Source organism: Mesoplodon mirus (assembly GCF_964341445.2).
Source record: "Mesoplodon mirus genome assembly, chromosome: 13".
NCBI classification, from domain to species: domain Eukaryota; kingdom Metazoa; phylum Chordata; class Mammalia; order Artiodactyla; family Ziphiidae; genus Mesoplodon; species Mesoplodon mirus.
The window spans coordinates 65,520,429-65,542,257 of NC_138989.1; the positions used below are offsets into that span (position 1 = coordinate 65,520,429).

Here is a 21,829-nt window from a genome sequence, read left to right on the forward strand (position 1 = left end):
GGTTTTCTACTTCAGTCATCACAGAAAATTGGGCACAATGCTTTATTTGCATTTTTTCCAACTCTGACACCTAGAAAATTTTTATTTAATCTAACTTGAATCATTTTATCAGAACTTAAATTCTGAACCAGTTCATCTGGCATTTTCATATTGAACAGTCCAAATGTTTATATATCAGCTGAGGAAAATTTTGTAATGAAATCTTCCTAAAACCATTATAAAACTCCACATACACACAAAGAAAAACAGACCACGAAGCAGCACAGATATCATTACATCTGTCATGCTGAAATAAAGCATGGTGACAAAGGTCAATTTTTAGAAACTAAAGGCTCTTCACAACACCTGGAAGAATCTGAGGTATGAGGAGACACCATGTTTACTTTCAGTCACGAAGTTAGTCCAAAGTCAGTCAACTGGACAATTTCTCAAGTACAAACAAATAAACAAACAAATCCAAAATAATGTATGATTAAAGTAAACAGTGAGTCAAAGGAAAATATCCTGTGCTAAATTCTGAGGATAAATAAACAGACTAAGAAGATAAGTTAATTCTAACTGATTGTTAAAATGAGCCCAGGTCAATAAATGTCTCTAACCAAAGGGTGGAAAGTGAGATCAGAGTTTAAAAGTGATAAGGAGTTGTGATAACCACCAATGACTGGAACATAACAACTATTATCAGAGCTGCATTGCCCCAAAAGCAAGAATTAAAAGAAAGGATCTAATGTCACTGACTACATAAAAAATGTTCTACTTGAGAGCTGCTAGGGCAATACTGAGCATCCTACCTGAAGACCAAAAAGTAACCATATTTGTTAAATCCTGCAAATGATAGTCATTCATTCATTTGTTAATCAGCTTTCCTAACCTTAAAGATTGTGCCTTTGGCAAAGAACAGGTAAGGGATGGGAGTTTCTGGTGATGTTCTGACAGGCAGAATAATGGCTCTCCCAAAATATCCACATCCTAACTTCCACGAACCTATGAATATGTTACCTTACAGGGCAAACGGGACTCTGCTGTGGTTGTGATTCAGCTAAGGACCTTGAAATGGGTAGATCATCCTGGATTATTCAAGTAGGGCCAAGGCATTCACCAGGATCTTCACAGTAGAAGAGGACGTCAGAGTGGTAAGATGTGAGGAGAACTCAACAACCTACTGTTGCTGGCTTTGAAAGGAAAGGAAGGGGCCATGAGCCAAGGAATGCAGGCAGCTTCTAGCAGCTGGAAAAGGCAAGGAAAGAGACTCTCCTCTAGTGCCTCCAGAAGGGAATGCAGCCCTACTGACATCTTGATTCTAGCCTGGTAAGACCCGTGCTGAACTTCTAACCTACAGAATTGTATAATAAATTTGTGTTGCTTTAAGCCATTAATTTGTGGTAATTTGTTACAGCAGCATTGGAAAACTAATACAATGGTTAACTGCCACGGAAAGAATTCTCTAAAACAGATAACTGCTTTTGAAAAGGGTAGGGTGATGCTCTATAAAATGCTCAGCAAATATGTGAATTAAGATTTAGTTTGCATTACTAAGACATAGACCTGCTCTGCTATAAAAGGCTAACACACGAATCTTAAAACTAGATTTTATAAAAAGGTTGAAAGCAAATACAATTAACTTTGATAGAAAACCTTGGGTTAGAAAACAAAGCAGAACAAGGTATTTTCAGCCAGACAAGAAGGTGATAAAAAAATAAGTAGGAAAATGTGATATTCCTTGCAGATTGCATTTTAAAAGGGACCACCATAGTATCCTTTTCAATAGGCCAGCTAAAAGGCAAAAATCAGCATTTCTTTTAAAGCTCATATTTACCTGATGATCCTCTGGGCAGCATACTGATGGAGAGAACGAAACTGTGCCGACATATTTGCTAAAGCTGCCAAACAATTTGTGTGAAGGTACTTGTCCTGTCAGAAAACAGCAAATTTAAAACATACATCGAGTCTTCTCGACATTTTAAGCAAGGTTAACTAGAAGCAAATGTAAACTCAATTGTCACTGATTTTAGAAAGTGCAGATCCACAATCTGTTTTCTCTAATTCCAAAATCCGTAAAGCACTGAAAATCCAAAGTTTTTTCACTGCTAGTTTGGAACCAACATCTGGCACAAAAGATAATGATGCTATTTATGGTCTTCATTAAGCCCACCCTGAAGAATACTGAACTATTTTGCTGCAGAAATATTAATGTTTAGTTACAGTGCACGGCTCCAGTACCTCATGGTTACATATAGTGTAGCATACAAACTATAATTATCTTTATAAAATCAAAAAATTCTCCATGCTAAAACATACGTGGCTCCAAGAGTTTCAGATAAAAGACTGTGGAAAGGCCAACCTACGTTAGCCTCCCAGAGGGGCATAACTGAAAACAGTGCAGTAAATTTGACCACTTCTCTAAGCTATGAATTCTGTATATTGCTTCTCTAGTGACTGGAACTGAAATTTGCTCCCAGGCATAGCAAATACAATCTAGTTGAAATGTTCCTTTTACTCTTTAAAGTATTCTCTTTTTCTCCATTTCTTTCCCATCTGAATTCATATTTTCTTGTGCTTGTATTTTCTTACAGTTTGTTGTTGCTACTTTTAAAAGGTAAATCAGTTTTATCAGTCCAGCAAAGACATACAACATCTTTTATCTAAATGTGGTCCACTGCTTATTTTCTATTACATGTAAAATATCTCTGATCATACTGCCTATGAAATATTAAGAAGCAGACACTTTAAACATTACCTTAGGATCATAATACAGTGACTATATGTTGGTCTATATTTTTCCACCATACTCCATGAGAACGTTTTCACTCTAAATATTGAGATTGCTTTAAACTATAGTCTTCATTGTACTGTATGTATAAAGGTAGAAAAACAGCTATGGAATACTTACTCTTGTCCTTGTCATGTTGTACTGAATAGTTCTTATTACAACCAGTATCAGGAGACTCCCCAGTGAAATTTCAGTTAAAACCCGTTCTGAATACCAAGTAATATTTTTTAATATCTGTAATAGGGAAGAAAATTTTAAGTAAATATGATTGCTTTAGGGAAAAAGGGACTATCCACATCTACAATTGCTGACAAGCTGTGGCTTTGCTCTGAAGGTGAGTTAAACAGTATATAAAAGTAAACTGTGAGAATTTCAGTTCAAGATAGTGAAACTGTGCTGATGTATTTTCTTCTTCTTCCTTCTTAAATATAAAAGAAAAAAAAAAACAGACGATGCTATCATTAGTAGACAAAAAGGAGCTATATTTAAAAAGGTATGGCACATAGAACAAGTCTGACAGAAAAACCATCAGAGGTCAGTAGTTTGAAAGCAAAAATAAGAAAACCGAGGAGTCTCTTGAAAAAGTGGAGCTATCGTAACAACCACAGAAAATCTCTACCCTTGGGTCGAGGAGAGGCCAAGAATGCAAATTAGCCAAGATCTTCAAGAAGAGATGCGCCCATGCTCCGCTCCAGCTCTGGTGCTCACCTCCAGGCCTTGGTAAGCAAAAACTGTCTAGCTTCAGTTGGTGCAGTTCCACAGGCTTGTAACATGGGCATAAGAGAGAGAAAAACTGGGCAGCACAGCAGCCAATGCTGGGTTGCCACAATGAAGGAGGCAAAACGCACAAAAACCAACAGGCTCATCTGGCACCAGAACTCTTCGAACGTTCTCTTCCATTGAGGTCACCCTACTTCTTTCCTCGCTGACGCATGAAGCCAATGGGCCACATTCTTTCCATCCATGCCTGAAAAAGGACAAGACTTCTGGCTGATTCCCGCCCACTCCACTAAGAAGATAAACCTCCCTGTAGAGCACAGGAGACCTCCATCATTCACACCTTCCAAAGGAGGTCTCACCACCTTTCAAAATAAGTGAATCTAGACTTTCATTTATAATTATGAATGGACAAGAAGCCACCAAAAAAGTAGAGAAATCCAACAGTGAAAAAGATATGGTGAATCTAATCAAGCCTCTGTTCTAACTGCCAGCATATATGAAATACAGAGGACAGAAAAACACGATAAATAACACAATGATATAATCATCCAAAGCCAAGTGTATGAAATTCTACTAAACAAATAAGTCAGTTTCTACAAAAAATGAATGGTGTAATAAGGTGGGAGAGGGAGAGACTGTTACAGATAACAGTCAAGAACTAAATGCTTTGGAAACTCATTCAAACCAACCAACTCAAGGAAGACATTTTAAAGATAATTGAGAGAAAACTGAATATTAGTAGGTATTTTAAAAATATCGTTGGGCTTCCCTGGTGGCGCAGTGGTTAAGAATCTGCTTGCCAATGCAGGGGACACAGGTTCAATCCCTGATCTGGGAAGATCCCACATGCCGCAGAGCAACTAAGCCCGTGCACCACAACTACTGAGCCTGCACTCTAGAGCCCGTGAGCCACAACTACTGAGCCTGTGCTCTAGAGCCCATGAGCCGCAAATGCTGAGCCCACGTGCCACAACCACTGAAGCCCGCGTGCCTAGAGCCCGTGCTCCACAACAAAAGAAGCCATCGCATTGAGAAGGCCGCAGGCACCACAACAAAGAGTAGCCCCTGCTCACCGAAACTAGGGAAAGCCCGTGCAGCAACGAAGACACAATGCAGCCAAAAATAAATAAATAAAATAAATGAATTTATTTAAAAAATAAAATAAAATATCGTTGATTTTGTTGGATGTGATAATGGTATTATGTTTATTTTTTTATGCCTATATTTATCAAAGTGACATACTTAAATATCTACAAATGAAATTTTATATATATATATGATTTACAAGATTAAAAAAATATTTTAGCTAAAATATAAAAGGCAGAGGGGGTGGGGTGGGTAGATGAAATGAGAACAGAAGAATGTTGATGAATCCATGGGGATTCATTATACTATTTTTTCCAATTATGTTTACATTTAATGTGTTCATAATTAAAAGTTTATTAAATAAACAAATGATAGGAAAATGAATAAATGTGAAACTAAACAAGAAGAACAAACAGACCCCCAATTAAACAAAGATAATTTAAGAGGCTGGGGAAAAGTTTTTGAAATTCTAATTAGTATCTTCAGTGAGAGTTGAAAGAATACTGTATCCATAAAATAAGAACAGGCTACTATGAAAAATGTGAATCACAGAATGAAGAAAAGCTACTGAACATTAAAAATATGATGACTGACACTTAAAAGAGAGAGAGGAGGCCTCCTTTGGTGGCGCAGTGGTTAAGAATCCACCTGCCAATGCAGGGGACACGGGTTCAGCCCTGGTCCAGGAAGATCCCACATGCTGTGGAGCAACTAAGCCCGCGTGCCGCAACTACTGAAGCCCATGCGCCTAGAGCCTGTGCTCCGCAACAAGAGAAGCCACTGCAATGAGAAGCCCGTGTACCGCAACGAAGAGTAATCCCCACTCGTCACAACTAGAGAAAGCCCGCGTGCAGCAACGAAGACCCAACACAGCCAAATAAATAAAATTAAATTTAAAAAAAAAAGAAAAGAGAGAGAAATTAGCAGAATGGGCGCTATGGAAAACAGAACTTGGGATGTGAAAGACAAAACTGAGAAGTTCCCTCAGACAACAGCAGTATAAGGCAAAAAGACAAAATATAAGAGAAAAGTGGAGATCCACTATATACCTAATAAGAGTTCCAGAAGGAATAGACTAAAATCGACCCTTGAACAACATGGGTTTGAACTTCATGGGTCCATTTATATGTGGATATTTTTTTCAGTAAGTATACAGTCAGCCCTCTGTATCTGCAGGTTGCATCCTCAGATACTGAGGACCAACTATGGGACTTGACCATCTGTGGGTTTGGGTATCCACGGCGGGTCTTGGAACCAATCTCCCGCTGATACCATGGAGGACTGTAGAAGCAGAAGAGAAAAATTAGTAATAGGGCTTCCCTGGTGGCGCAGTGGTTAAGAATCTGCCTGCCAATGCAGGGGACACTGGTTCGAGTTCTGGGAAGATCCCACGTGCCACAGAGCACCTAGGCCCGTGCGCCACAACTACTGAGTCTGCGCTCTAGAGCCCGCGAGCCACAACTACTGAAGCCCACGCACCTAAACCCATGCTCCACAGTAAGAGAAGCCACCACAATGAGCAGCCTGCGCACTGCAACGAAGAGGAGCCCCCACTCGCCGCAACTAGAGAAAGCCCGCGTGCAGCAATGAAGATCTAACACAGCCAAAGATAATAAATAAATAAAATAAATAAATTTATTAAAAAAATTTTTTTAAAGAAAAATTAGTAACAGAAAATTTCTTTGAGGGTAAGAGAAACTTGCAACACTTTAAGCAAAAATATTGAAAAAAAATCAAAATTTATTCTGATAAGATTTCTGAACCAACAGTATATGAGAAAATCCATTGGCTTCTAGCCAGAAGAAACATGCCAAAATCTATTCGCTTCTAGACAGAAGAAACATGTTATCACCAAAAGAAAGAAAGGTAGACTAACATAAGATTTCTCATCTTGAACACTATATATCTGAAGGACAACAGAACAATGTCTACAAATTTTTGAGGAATAGATTATCATTCTAGAATTCTATATCTAGAGAAGCTACCACACAAGGATACAGAAAAGTGAAGACTTTTAAGTTTGCAAAGACTCAGCATGAACCACCCATGCACTATTTCTGGGGAAAAAACAAACCACCACACATGTAAGTGCTTAGCTGTCCCTCCTCACCACCGTAATGACAACAACAAAACAATAACAGATAAAGTCAAGGAGGGAAAATATGGACTACTAAACAACAACAACCACCCCCCCAAAAGCCCACAATTATAATTCATGAAATGAGGAAAATATAATTAAATCTAAATAATATAGTTGACCTTAATTCTTTGCTAACATAAAATAAATATTTCTCTGCTAAGTCTGCCTCCCTGCAAATTCCAAACAATATTAAAAATGAGAAAGGGGGCATGGAAGCAGACAAGCATTAAAAAGTAAAGAAATACTGTCTTCAACTTCATGTAAGTGCCTCCACAACAGATTTTTACGCAGTTCAACTCTTTGACAAGAGACCCATGTCACCTAGAATCCGCCATTTGGGTTACAAGTAACCCAACCGTGACCTGTGCCGGAGGCTCCACTCAGAGAACGGCATGTACAAATGCCCACTACATGGTAGCTGACTACTGTTTGCAAAGTAGAAAATGTAACACTTTAAGCATTTTCATTTATTCATGACTAATAACGACCTTAATCAACTAGAAGAGACAGCCTATGTGTAAAACAAATGATAGTAGCTGAAAATACTCAGAACAATGAGATTTGCCAGTTGAATCTTTATAAAGGCATGATGCAATGCTCAGTCCCTCTGATTTACTCTCTAAGGCTGCAGTTCTCAAAATGTGGTCCTGGGACCTAGGGGTCCCTGAGAAATTTCTGGAGCATTCTCAAGGTCAAAACTATTTTCACAATAATACCAAGACATTACTCTCCACTCTCATTCTCTCGTGAGTGTATAGTTCAGCTTTCCAGAGGCTACATAACATGTCTAATAGCACAACAAATTTAATACAGAGGGAGACATAAGAATCTAAGGCAAAAATGTAAAACAATGCCACTCTCTTGCTAAACTTTTGTTTGTGGAAAATAGTTACTTTCATAAAAATATGTTACTGATGCTAACATGTAATGGGGTTTGTTATCAAAATAATTATTTCTAAATGAACTAATCAAATATTTTAAAAATATGTCAGTTTTAATTTCCAATACAGTAAATGTAGAGAACAATAATCCACATAAAGACATTATTTGGTGTCCTAAACTACTTTTAAGGGTAAAGACCAACAAGGTTAAGACCACTGTTCTAAGTCTCCAAGGGAATACTAACCCAGGACACTCATTAGGCAACTTTACTAGTGAGAGGAGTCTCTGTCTTTTAAAAGGTCACGCTTGAGCATACACACACTTGAGCATAGTTTGGTTTCTCCTCTCTCTTGGTTCCTGTGTTTAGAAATAAATTATCATAAGCCACCTTATTTGAAACCAAGGTCATTGGTTCTTAGCGTTTACTTGTGCGTGTCTACTATGTAACTGGATGGAAGAAGTGTTTTGAATAAAAGTAGTCTTATTCATTTAACATTCAACAAATATTTAATGAGTATCCATATAGTAAACTTATGATGTTACTATGAAAATCAGAAATCCAATTTGGCATTTACATAAAGGTCTGTCTTTTCTTCCTGTGAAAAATAAGTCATTATCTGGAAATTCTGGTAGTGTTTAAGAAAAATTAAAAATAACTAGCTATAGAGCTCACACAGCTTCCCAGGGGACATTAATGCATACTAGGCAGCATACAGAAAATTTTCTTGGTAACCTGGCTGTAGTTCTTGACCTATTTATTTGGTTCTTATAAAAAAATTCCTCATCTCTTGCATTCAACATCCATACAGTTTAATAGCTGTAGACTGTTATCATCTTGATTACACATTACATACATTTAATATTTTATGCCAAAATAACTCAAACATGTAGAAGGAAACTCCTCAAGGATCTGAAAATATCTTCCTTCTCAAAAAGTATATGAGAATTGTTTGTGGATCTAGGTCTTCTTTTCAGCTTCTTCCCCCCATAGGATTTGTTTTGATTGAATATAGCTCTTCCATATATTACAAAGGCTAGAATATTATATAGTAACATATTATATAATATCAACTCTTTAAAAAATTAAATATATATAGAAAAGCACAAAGAATAATGAACTTCCATACTCCCACAAATGACATTAACATTTTATTAACATTAACATTTAACGTTAATGTTTTATTTTTTAAGATGAAAATCTCATTTTATTCCCCCAAAGAGGGACAAGCACTATCTTGAGTTCAGTATATATCTTTCCCATCCATTTCAAATACTTTATATGTATACACACAAACACACACACACACACACAACCAAAAACCAGCATTCCTTTGTATATTTTCTACTTTACATAAACACTATCATAATGTATCACGTTGAAGAGTGGCCTCCAAATTCATGTCACCCAAAACCTGTGAATGTGACCTTATTTGGAAATAGGGTCTTTGTAGACACAATCAAGTTAAGATGACATTACACTGGATTAGGGTGGGCCCTAAATCCTATATGACTGGTGTCCTTATAAGAGAAGGAGGAGAGACAGACAGGTACATGAGAAAAGGCCATGTGAGACCAACGCAGAGGCTGCACGCAGCTGCAAGCCAAAGAACACCAAGGAATGATGACCAGAGGCTAGAAAGAGGCAAGGAATCACTCCCCTAGATCCTTCAGAGACAGCACGGTCCTGCCGACACCTTGCTTTTGGACTTCTAGACTCCACAACGGTAACAAGCAATTTCTGTGGTTTTAAGCCACCCAGTTTGTTATGGCAGCACTAGTAAACTGATATACTTAAGTATTTGTTTGCATCCAAATTTTTTCACTCAATAGGTCTTTGCAACTCCTCTATATTGATATATATATATATATATATATACACATATATAAGAAGAATTATGTTTACCACATACACCAAGGTCTAATAATACTAGTTGTTTTTTTAATGAACTACTTCTATACTAGTTAGTAAATAGCTGCTGCCCCAAGCCACTCCTCCAGGACTTCCTCGTGGTTTGGCAATTAATGTACAGCAGAGGACAAAGGATATATGGACAACCATTTTTACTGGACAATTTTGATCCATGACAGGTAAATAGTTGAAAATCACCTCTACTTCATTCCATCCAAGCACGGTACAGTCTTGTGCCAATAGGTCACATTTTTTTATCCACTCTTCTATTATGGAAATTTAGGTTATTTCCAGTTTTTTCCCTATTAAAATCAATGTTACAATATAGATCCTTACCCTCATTATCCAAAATCTCACTACATTAAACTCAGAAACCAGGGAGTCCTTACTCTCCATACTTGTAGTATCTGGCCATTAATTACCTAAAGTCAGGAATTACACAGATTTTGAAAACAAAAATATCTGTAAAATCCCTGTTATACGTTACCCAGTGTGTGGTACTCAGTGACTTCACAAGCACTTCGGCAAGAGTTTGCTAGGAAGCAGAATTACTAAGCCATTGAGCACCTCCTTTTAAAAAGATATGTATAGAGGCTAAACGATACACTACTAAATAACCAAGAGATCACTGAAGAAATCAAAGAGGAAATCAAAAAATACCTAGAAACAAATGACAATGAAAACACGATGCTCCAAAACCTATGGGATGCAACAAAAGCAGTTCTAAGAGGGGAGTTTATAGCAATACAATCCTACCTCAAGAAACAAGAAACATCTCAAGTAAACAACCTAAACTTACACCTAAAACAATTAGAGAAAGAAGAACAAAAAACCCTCAAAGTTAGCAGAAGACAAGAAATCATAAAGATCAGATCACAAACAAATGAAAAAGAAATGAAGGAAACAATAGCAAAGATCAGTAAAACTAAAAGCTGGTTCATTGAGAAGATAAACAAAATTGATAAAACATTAACCAGACTCATCAAGAAAAAAAGGGAGAAGACTGTCTGATTGCACCCTTTGGGCACTGGCCTTGGATACAAGGCCCATCTGCGTGGTTTAAGGTACAACATTTCAGGCCTAAGCCCCTCGATGACAGATGCCTAAACTCAGAATCTTATTTACTGCACCAGGGCTCTGGGGTATGTGAGAGTAACAATACTCCATCCCAGCAGATATAATGAGATTTGTGTGTGTGTGTTGGGACACAGTGGGGAAGTGACGCTGTATTTCTTTGTTCCTCAGTTTCACCCACTGTTTCTTTTTTTCTTTTTCTTTTCTTTTTTTTGTGGTACGTGGGCCTCTCACTGTTGTGGCCTCTCCCGTTGCAGAGCACAGGCTCCAGACGCGCAGGCTCAGCGGCCATGGCTCACGGGCCCAGCTGCTCCGCGGCCTGTGGGATCTTCCCGGACTGGGGCACGAACCCGTGTCCCCTGCATCGGCAGGTGGACTCTCAACCACTGCGCCACCAAGGAAGCCCAGTATTTGATATTTTATGGTGCTATTGTAAAAGGTATCTTTTAAAAAACCCATATTCTACTTATTGCTGGTATGAGAAATACAATTTTTTAAGATTGATCTTACACCCACCAATCTTACTAAACTCACTTACTAACTCTAACATTTTATATATAGATGTCTTTGAATTTTCTATCTATATAATCATATCATCTGAAAAAAGTTTTATTTCCTTTCTAGTATTACATATTTTAGTTCTTTTTCTTTCTATAATACACTGAATAGACCTCCAATCACATGTTCAATAGAGTATTGCTAGCAGATATCCTTGACTTGTTCATGATCTCAGAATGAAGACTTTTAACATTTTATCATTAGATATGATGCTTAACACAGTTGTTTATTTCTTTCTTTTTTTTTTTTAAACCCCACATTTGTTTATTTATTTATTTTTTTTGGCTGTCTTGGGTCTTCGTTTCTGTGCGATGGCTTTCTCTAGTTGTGGCAAGCGGGGGCCACTCTTCATTGCGGTGCGCGGGCCTCTCACTATCGCGGCCTCTCTTGTTGTGGAGCACAGGCTCCAGACGCACAGGCTCAGTAGTTGTGGCTCACGGGCCTAGTTGCTCCGCGGCATGTGGGATCTTCCCAAACCAGGGCTCGAACTCGTGTCCCCTGCATTAGCAGGCAGATTCTCAACCACTGCGCCACCAGGGAAGCCCTTATTTCTTTTTTTGGTAGATACCCTTCATCAGATTAAGAATTTTCCTCCTGATTCACTAAGTTTTGTTTTTTGTTTGTTTGCTTATTTGTTTTTAAAGAATAAAGAGACTGAATTTTACACAATACTTTCTTGGTATCTATTTAGATTTATCATTTGACAGTTCTTTATTCTGTTAAAATGATGAATTACATTCACTGTTTTCCAAATGTTAAGCCAACATTTCATTCCTGAATAAATCCACCTTGATTATGACATGTTATCATTTCACATATTGCTGGTTCAGTTTGTTTATATTTTGCTTCTACTTTCCTGTCTATTTGCATAAATGACACGTGCCTGCAATTTTCCTATTCAAATTTTGTTAAATTTGGTATCAATATTATGTTGGCCTCCTAAAATGAGTTGGAAAGATTTCCCTTTTTTCTACCATCTAGATGAGCTTCTATAAGACTGGTGTTATTTCTTCCTTCAATTTTCAGAAGAATTCATAGGTAAAAAAATCATCTGTGCCTACAATCTTCTATTTAGGATGATTTTACATTAGAAAGCCAATTTCTTTAATATAAACAATTATTTTGATTTTTGTTCCTTCTGTGAGCTTTGCTTAAGTTTTTTCTAGAGGGAGAGGGATGTGTCCATTTCATGTAACATTTAAATTTTATGGTATAAAATTACTTGTATCAATGGTATCCTCTGAGGATTTTTAAATATCTGTGGAACCTTTCCTGATCTCCTCTTATGCACTTGCACTCTCAATAATAAATGTTTGTAGCTTTTTTTCTTGATCATCTTTCTAGGGATTTATCAATCTTACAAGCTTTCATATATTTTGCTTGTAATAGAAAAGCAGAAAGATATAAAATCAAAGATCTAAGCTTCTACCTAAAGAACTGAAAAAAATAAAGAACAAGTAAAGCTTAAGCAAGCAGAAGAAAGGAAATAAAGAGCAGACATTAATGACATTTTTAAAAATTGAGAAAATTCAATGGAATCAAAAGTTGGTCCTTTGAAAAGATTTTAACGGAGGGAAGGAAGAAAGGGAGAAAGGGAGGGAGGGAGAAGGAGAGGGAAAAAAGAAAGGAGAAGAGAAGAGAAGAGAAGAGAAGAGAAGAAAAACCTCTAGCCAGATAGATGAAGAATAAGAGAGAAAAGACACACATTCCAATACCAAGATTGAGAGACGTTAACATCTCTATGGCCATTACAGATATTAAAAGGTAATAAGTTTAAAACAAAGTAATAAGAATGTATTATGAACAACTAATGACAATGAATGTAATACCTTAGAAGTGTACAAATACCTTGAAATACACAAAGTACCAAAGCTCAAAACTTAACCAAATTGTATATGAAAAAATATATAAAAGTATACTACATCATGGCCAAGCGTAGTTTATCCCATGAATGCAAGGTTGATTTAATATTCAAAAGTTAATCAGTATATAATTCACTATATTAACAGACTGGAAAAAAATCCACATGATTCAGAATATATAAAGAAGCTTTACAAGTCAATAGGAAGACAAAAATCCAATTTTTTAAAAAGGAGGTATGGGGGGCTTCCCTGGTGGCGCAGTGGTTGAGAGTCTGCCTGCCAATGCAGGGGACATGGGTTCAAGCCCTGGTCTGCAAGGATCCCACATGCCACGGAGTGGCTGGGCCTGTGAGCCACAATTACTGAGCCTGCGCGTCTGGAGACTGGGCTCCGCAGTAAGAGAGGCCGCGATAGTGAGAGACCTGTGCACCGCGATGAAGAGTGGCCCCTGCTTGCCACAGCTGGAGAAAGCCCTTGCACAGAAACGAAGACCCAACACAGCCATAAATAGATAAATAAATAAATAATAAATAAATAAATAAAAGGAGGTATGGCTAAACAAGGCAACATGAGGGACATCCCCTTGGTGATGGAAATGCTCTGAATCATGACTATTTCAAAGTCCATGTCTTGGTTGTGGTACTATACTACTGTTTTGCAATTATAGCTGTCACTGAATGAAAACAGGTAAAAGGTACATGGCATCTCTCTGAATTTTTCTTACAACTACAATTATTTCAAAATAAGAAGTATAATTTAAAACAATGGGGAAAAACTTGGAAAATACTTCACAAAAGCAAATATATAAGCACATGAAAAGTACATGAAAAATGCTCAGTTTCACTGGGTATTAAGGAATGATAATTCTAACCAGAATAAGATACCAGAATATATTTCACAGACAGCTAGGTCCACAGTGGATGATTCCATGTAGAGAACTTTGTAAAAACACCTGACTTACTCATTTTTACTATTACACATAAAAAGGAAAAGGATAAAAGTAAACAGATCAACAAGAAAGTTAGACTCTAGAGAAAAAGAACAATTTGTTTAAACATCTAAATGTCATCTAGAATATCCTGAAATCCTTATGGAATGGACTTGAATGTTAACTGAATCTAATGCCTTCCCTATCTTACCATCCCTGTTTTGGCAGTCAGTAAAATTTAATTTTAATGCAAAATTCTGTGCTAACTTAAAATTGTTTTAATTACCAAATGTAATGAAGATACAAAAAAGTATAGAAAATAATATAATAAAAAGTATATCCACTGTTAAATTATGTCAAATCTTAATATTTTGGTCAGATATGGTTCAAAGTTTTCTGTGGTTACTTCTTTTACTTTTGTTTTCGCTGCTGTTGAAGTGAAAAGAATATTACAGACCTAGGGGAAGCCCCACTGTGCACCCTTCCCCATTTTCATTCCCCTTTCTTGCTCTGATATAGCCAGTACCCTGACTGTTTTACTTTGCATGTTCCACACATTTTCAATATTATAAACAGTGCTGTAGATGACCACTAATAAGCATGTCCTCTCTGCAAATGTGCAGGAATCTTCCTAGATAACCTTGGAGTGAAATGCTGACTTGTGGGGTATACACAGCTTCAATTTTACCTGTATCCCTTAAAACTAAACACACACCTGTATTATGACCCAGCAATTCTACTCCTAGGTATATGCCCAAAAGGATGAGTGCATATGTCCACCAAAATACATGTTCAAAAATGTGCACAGCTGCTTTAGCAAAAATAGCCCCAAAGTGGGGAAAGAAAAGCCAAATATCCACCAAGAAGGGAATGAATAAATATACTGTGGCATATTCATAAAATGGAATAGTACATAGCAATAATAAAGAACAAACTAATGATACAGTAACATGGGTGAATTTTAGCAACACTATTTTCAGTGAAAGAAGCCAAAATAAAAGAGAACACCCTAATTTCATTTCCTAATGCCCAGTAATAGTAAGCATTTTTCGTGTACTTTGCATGTGCTTACATATCTTCTTTTGAAAAGTATTTTTCCAAATTTCTCCCCAATGTTTTAAATTATACTTTTTATTTTGAAATAATTGTAGTTTTAAGAAAAATGCAGAGATATCCCATGTATCCTTTACCCATTTTCCTCCAGTGACAACTGTAATTCAAGGAGAAGCAAAAACTAATCTATTAGGAGGGAATTCAGAATGTAATTTGCTGTGGGATACTGACCAGAACAGGGCAAAAGGGAGTCTTCTACTATGCTAGAAATGTTCAATAACTTGATCTGGGTGGTAATAATACAGGTATATATACATACATAGAAACTCATAAGTTGTACCTTTAAAATTTGTGTACTTTGTTTTATACTTCAATTTTAAAACGTTTTAAAAATCATACTGATTTTTCAACTTCTTATCAAAAGAAAGATAAATGCTAGTTTAAAAAAAAACTAAGTCAGTGCAAATATTTTCTCTCATGGTACTTTATTAAATAAAAGAATCCAAAAATGTGTATGTTTTATTCTCTTTCTACAGTGTCAAGATCTCTTAAACCTTAGTTGAAATGATGGTTGCACAACGTAAGAGGCAAAAATAGTTTCAACAGGAACAGTAGAGAAGAGTAAAGACGACATGAAAGCTCTACTGAAGAAGAAGAAGGTGCCTGTACCCAAAGAAGAGTGAGACCCCTATAGCCCCATTCTCCCAGTCAACCCCCACACTAGACTGGAAGAATCCCTTCTCAGAAATTGATCAATTATCCCAAAAGAAAAGGCCTACAGTGAGTAGGACACCCAGAGAAATAGAGTATGTAGAGCTCATTACGCTGAAAAAGTCTTGCCCACACACAGAACTTGCAATCGTTTCAGTGCACGCTCCTCAATAGAAACAGATAAGCAAGAATCACCACACATTTGAGGAAAGCCTCCAATGAGGATTAAGACAGGAGCCAAAGATGAAAATGAAACGGAGAAAATATGCAATATGTTTTAATAGCTTTAGAGGGAGTTCTCGGTTCTGCTGAAATTGGGAGTTGCATTAGTGATTGGTATATGAATATAAAACAGGGCAATGATGTGCTACAGAAAAATTAAAACAGGTACAAGAAAGGAAATACAATTACCATACACTCCATCTGAGGGTAGAATAATAGTTAACAAAATCATAATAATGTAAAAGCTGAGTTAACCAAAAATGACAATAATATGGAAGAAGGAAAAAGTCTCTGTGCTGGAAAGGGGTCTAGGAACCCAGAGGGAACACTCAAGATGTGCAGGAGGGACAGCAGTTAATCTCTAAATCTGAAAAATCAAGAAATAACAATATAAGCATGTTATTTAGAAACATGGACAGAGCTGACAGCATTTGTCTTTGGAGAGTGGTAATCAGGTATGGGGTAGACATGGGGTCTGCCAGTTTGCATTAAAACCTAGTACTTCTGTGTAAGTTTTAAAACTATGTACATCTATTACTTTGACACAAAGAAAATACCAAAGAGGAAGATAAAATCAGTTTGGGAATGGAACTCACAAACAGGACTAAAATTTAAGGAGTTAAATTATACTACACTATTTTACATTGTTTTACAAAACAATTTTCAGTCCTCTTCTTCTTCCCTACTCTTTCACTCATTCTATATAAGAGGAGCAAACCTGTTTGATAATTTCTGCCACAACTAAAAAGTGGAGACGGAGAGGAAAAATGATCTCACTGCAGCAAAAACATTTCTATCGATTACTAAAGAAACTATTTTGACAGAGTTTTTAATAGTAGCTAATAGTCATTCAAAAAAACCCAGAAGCATCACTTCATAAATCTGAAGAAAGGCACACCATTTCTAAGTCAGGCACTTGCAGAAATATCTACCAGAAGGAAAAGAAGGAAGTAGGGTACTAAGGGTAGTAAATTTTATGGAGTGACGTGTCTGTTCTGTAACTCTGATTAAAGTGTGTTCTGTAACTCTGATTAAAGTGAAGGTAACTTACCACTTCGTGAATGGATCTATTGAAGCCATCATCTTCTGTAAGGATCAACAATACTATAAGGGCCATATAGACATGGTGTGAATTTCTTTCTTCCACATGATACAGAATCTCGAGAATTGGTAAAACCTAGTGAATAAAATTTTTAATTTACTATTACAATTACTTTATCATAAAACCAATGTTTTAAACCTCTATACTTTTATCAGGTACCCTTTGCTTTAATTTCACAAACCAGCCTGTGACTGAAAGTACTTTCCATTTGTATAACTAAAGTACCAGCAGAGAAAAGCATCCTCTTCTGCAAAGGTCTGCCGCCACGTAAAGGTTGGGTTTACAGAGACCATTTAGGCTCATGGTCAACACCTGACACTCAATAGAGGCGATTCGGCCTCCAGCCTAGCAGGAACTTACACAGTAAGGTATTCTTACAAACACTGCAATATATCAAGCATTACCTTCTTAACAGCAAAGATTGTAGGATAAAAGAATTGTTAACAACAAAATCAGATCAGCGTAGTGAATTTCCTACCAGTAACATACTTTCTAATCACAGACTCAACAAATTATAGAAGAAAAAGGAAAGGGAAGGACATCAGTTAAAACATTATCAAAGTAATCTATGCAAGACATTAAAAACAAAAACAAATTTACAAGCCCCACCTCACCCCATCCCAGCCCCCCAAAAAAATCCCCAAACAAAATCTTTTAACTTTTCACTGGTGTTAAGTCATCATATACAGACAACTGTTCCCGTGCATGATCTTTTGTACCAACATCCTTACCATGGAACTTTCTAGAGCCGATGATGTCATGGGCTTTCTGCTTATTCCCATCATTTTTCTTAGGCTTCATCATGCTCAGGATTGTCTCTGCTTATATTCACTCACCCATTAGTAAGCAAGCCTTTTCTTTACCAGCTTTTACTCACATGAGCCGTACACTGTCACACCCAAGTTTGCTATTTAAGCCAATGCTTTCCACATATAGCTGGTGCGCAGATGGCTTCGTTCATCACATTTTTTTGTCCTTACTGTCACTCTGACATAGAATATGCTCTTCAAATAAATTCTAATATTCCACGTTTACTCATTATTTTCAGGTTTAATGCTGAAAACAAGTGGCCACCAAATCCCTCGTGAATCCTGGTATCACTCTATAAAAACTGGTGCAGAGGGGACATCCCTGTTGCCACCAGCAAGCTGCCAGCTATTTCAGAGATGTTCACAATTTTATTAATGCATGAACAGTCCAACATTATACATAATATATACATAAATAATTATGTATACATAATATACATAATTATACATACATAATTAATAAGTATACATAAATAATTATGTATTTCAAACATGACATCAACACCTTAGTGAGGCAGCTTACTTTTCACAGAAACATTTTTGTTTACACATTAGTTATAATGGAATCAATAACTGCCCACAGGAGTTTTTGTCTATGAGCAAAAACTTGGAACCAATTTCACTCACATAGTAAAGGGTAATGTACATTTATATGATATCTGGCAGTGGTACCTTAAAATAACTATAACACTCCAGGAACTGAGTTCAGACAGCCTTAGTGTCAAAGCCTGTTGAAGGGATAGGACATTGGGGAAACTGAGTTGAAAAATCACCCTTCCTTTTAGCCATACTCATTAGGAATATGCAACAACTGTGACCAGCTACTTGAACTTAGTGAGCAGGCACTTGGTAGTGGAAAGGAACCAAGAGGGTATAAAACTCTTCTTGACGATGGCAGCCAGTGTTTCTTGGAGGACTTCATCCAGGCTGAATTATGGGCACTGGGTGGCTGTTAAGGACCTAAAGACAAGGAAGTTTGCTGTGCTGTGTGCTCTCCTGCTCTGCACTGTGACGCCATCTCTACGTGCACTGTCTCCGACACTGTAAAACTCCTACAAAGGCAAAACTGCCTTTGCCTGGTGGCAGCTCCCTATCAACCTCTTGACTATCATGTCTGCAACCAGGCAAATATACATATCCTCTTGGGAAAAGAAATTACTCTTCAAAATATTATAAAATATAAAACCATGTTTAATATGATACTTACAAGATTTTCCATATCTGTGCGAGCCAACATGTAGGTTCTAATATTACTGTTCTGATGGAGCAATGTATACAAAAGGAGAGTTGCTTGATCAGATGTCTGCTGTTCACACAGGGCCATATACAAACTGTTAAAGTTAATCTGGAAAGTATGTGGAATTGACGAGGGGAAAGGACTGCTATCTGGAATACGGAAAACACAAAATTTTTAAAATATTACATCTATTTTCTAGACTGTGCCTGATATTAAATAATAAATAATAAAAGTATTGTTAATGTATACAATTCAGTTCCCATTAATTTTGTATAAGTTGCTACATTTCAGGCTCAAAATTTCAAGTTGTATTCTAAATTTTACCAAAAAAACAACTACACTAAAACATGACTACAGTTGATAACACAGTACTGTATATTTGAAATTTGCTACGAGAGTAGAACTGAAATGTTCTCACCAAAAACAAAAGAAACAAAAACAAACAAAAAAACCACCACACACACACACACAAAACACAAAAACCCAACCCAACCTAAACTCGGACAATTTATTTCTCTGTGCTATCTAAACCACAGCTTTCCAATGATTATAAATATATGAACAAATACCATGTAACAGAGTGACTTTTTTAAAAAAAGCCAAGTATAAAAAAAAACTAAACTAAGTCACGCAGTTTGACTCCACTACTATTTTTGCATTAACATGGCTGAATTAAATTGTCAATAAAAATATGAGCTTAAATAAATACAGCTATGGGGGTAGGCAAAAAAAAAAAACCTTTAATACATACAATTTAACCACAACATTGAAATGCTTTGTTACCAAAACTAAATGGCCATCAGTCCTAAATAAAAATATCTAGAGACAAACAGAAATTCTCTTGTAAGATTTGAGTTAAAAAGAAAAAAAAAAACTGCCTTGAAGCTAAGTTAATTTTTTTCAAGTGAATTATCACGGCTGAAGTATCCATCAATGTCATCAATCCATTTATGAAGAAAACAGCTAGGATAACATATAATTTAGATAATTTTAAAATGATATCAAAATCAGTATGTTCAACATTAGCTTCTATAATAGAACATACCAAACCTAAGACAACTCTTGGAAAACATAAAACATTTTTGTTTAAAGGAAAACTTAAAACTAATTGACTACAACTACTAAGAAACTTTTTTTTTTAAAGTAGAGTTACTGGAATGATGAAAAGCATAAATTACAACCCACATAGGGAAAATTCTTGATATTCTGAAACTGACATAGCCCCTTTCCTACAGTTTACTGGATTTGTTTAAAAACTGAAGCAAGCAAGGTTAGGAAGTTTAAAAGGAGGTAAAGCTAGGTCAACTGACTTAGAGAAAATTATAGTCTCATCAGATAAAACACTGGAACATAACAGCACAAAGAGCTGATATTTTAATGTGTTTTGACAAGTATGCATAAAGAATTGGTTTTTTAAAGACCCAGAAGCACTAGCAAAAAAAACCAAAACAAAACAAAATTTTAAAAAAACACTGCTTTAACATTTCCAGAAGCTGTGCTCTCATGGAAAAGAAACGTGTGCCAACAAAATCTTTATGATAGCACAGTCCTATGTCTCTCAGATTTTCCTTTTTAACCTTTACATTTGTGAAAAAATGCATCTAAAAAATGTCTTCAACTTTACTACAAAGTGCCCTCACTTTTCCTTCCACATTCAGAACATAGGTTATTTTTTCAATCCTAGCACTGTATTTTTGACACTTACAAAAATAATTGTTTTGTAAGACTGACCTATATTTTTGCAAAGGATGGCAAAAGGAAGTGTTGGATATATTGTGAGTGTGCAAATATTACAGGATTTACAGAAGACTTGGTGGAGGAAGATGCTGGACACACTACACCTCTTTACAATGGAAGCAGAATAACACAGGTTCATCAACCTGTATTATACCTGACTACAAATGGAATACATATGTTGTGTGGCTATACGTTACTAGCTAGTAAGTGCTACGAACCAGCCATTATACTGACAGCTTTATGTGTATTATCCTTTATTTAACCCATATGACAACCATGGCATTACACTGACCAGTTTTACAAAGGATGAAATAGAGGCTTAGAGAGATTAAGCAACTTTTCAAAGATCATCCCTGAGTAAACACAGATCAGCTCCTGTTGTTTTCACCACATTATACTGTTTCTTACAACAGCAGCAATAATTTAGTGAGTCTGTCCTATGATAAACGCTCACTTAATTCTTCTAAGAACCTTATGAGGTAGAGATTATAATCCCTGCTTCACAAATAAGGGAACTAGTATATAAAGAATATAATCTGGGATATGAACCCAGGTCAGTCTAACCCTAAAGCCAATGTTCTGAATCACACTGTTCTGTACCGCAGTCTCCCAAAAGATGACTCTCCCAAGAAGGTTCAACCCTAAACAGTATCATTTGGCCAGAGCAGCAAAAGCAATAACAGCAGATACCATATACTGAACACCTGCTATGTTGCAAAATCTGAGCTAATCATTTCAAAACCTTACCTTGTTTGGTACTTATACAAATCCTATTAGGTGATACTATCTTCATTTTACAGAAAAGGCCATTGAGGCTTATTGAGATTAAGCAAACTGTGAAAGCCCTCACAGCTTTGAAGTGACAGGAGTGTGACATGAACTCAGGTCAGCTTGACTCCAAAACTTCCTTTTTTTAACCCTAAAGTCACACTGTCACTAAGAAGAGTACCGCAATGAGAACAGAAAATACTATTAGATACATGAGTTTCCATTTCTTATCTATCTAATTGTTAGAGACTCATATCCCCC

General features: G+C 36.5%; 1 protein-coding gene across 2 annotated transcripts in view; it reads right to left on the reverse strand.

Annotated features, from left to right (window-relative positions):
* Positions 1-21,829, reverse strand: part of DYM (dymeclin) — a 378,609-nt gene that overhangs the window by 211,295 nt on the left and 145,485 nt on the right. For both annotated transcript variants that reach the window (XM_082641320.1, XM_082641321.1), the window contains 4 exons: positions 19,034-19,212; positions 16,967-17,092; positions 2,891-3,004; positions 1,817-1,911 (listed from right to left, as the gene is read on the reverse strand). In XM_082641320.1, coding sequence (XP_082497446.1) covers positions 1,817-1,911; positions 2,891-3,004; positions 16,967-17,092; positions 19,034-19,212 — 514 coding nt within the window. The remainder of the gene's footprint in view (positions 1-1,816; positions 1,912-2,890; positions 3,005-16,966; positions 17,093-19,033; positions 19,213-21,829) is intronic.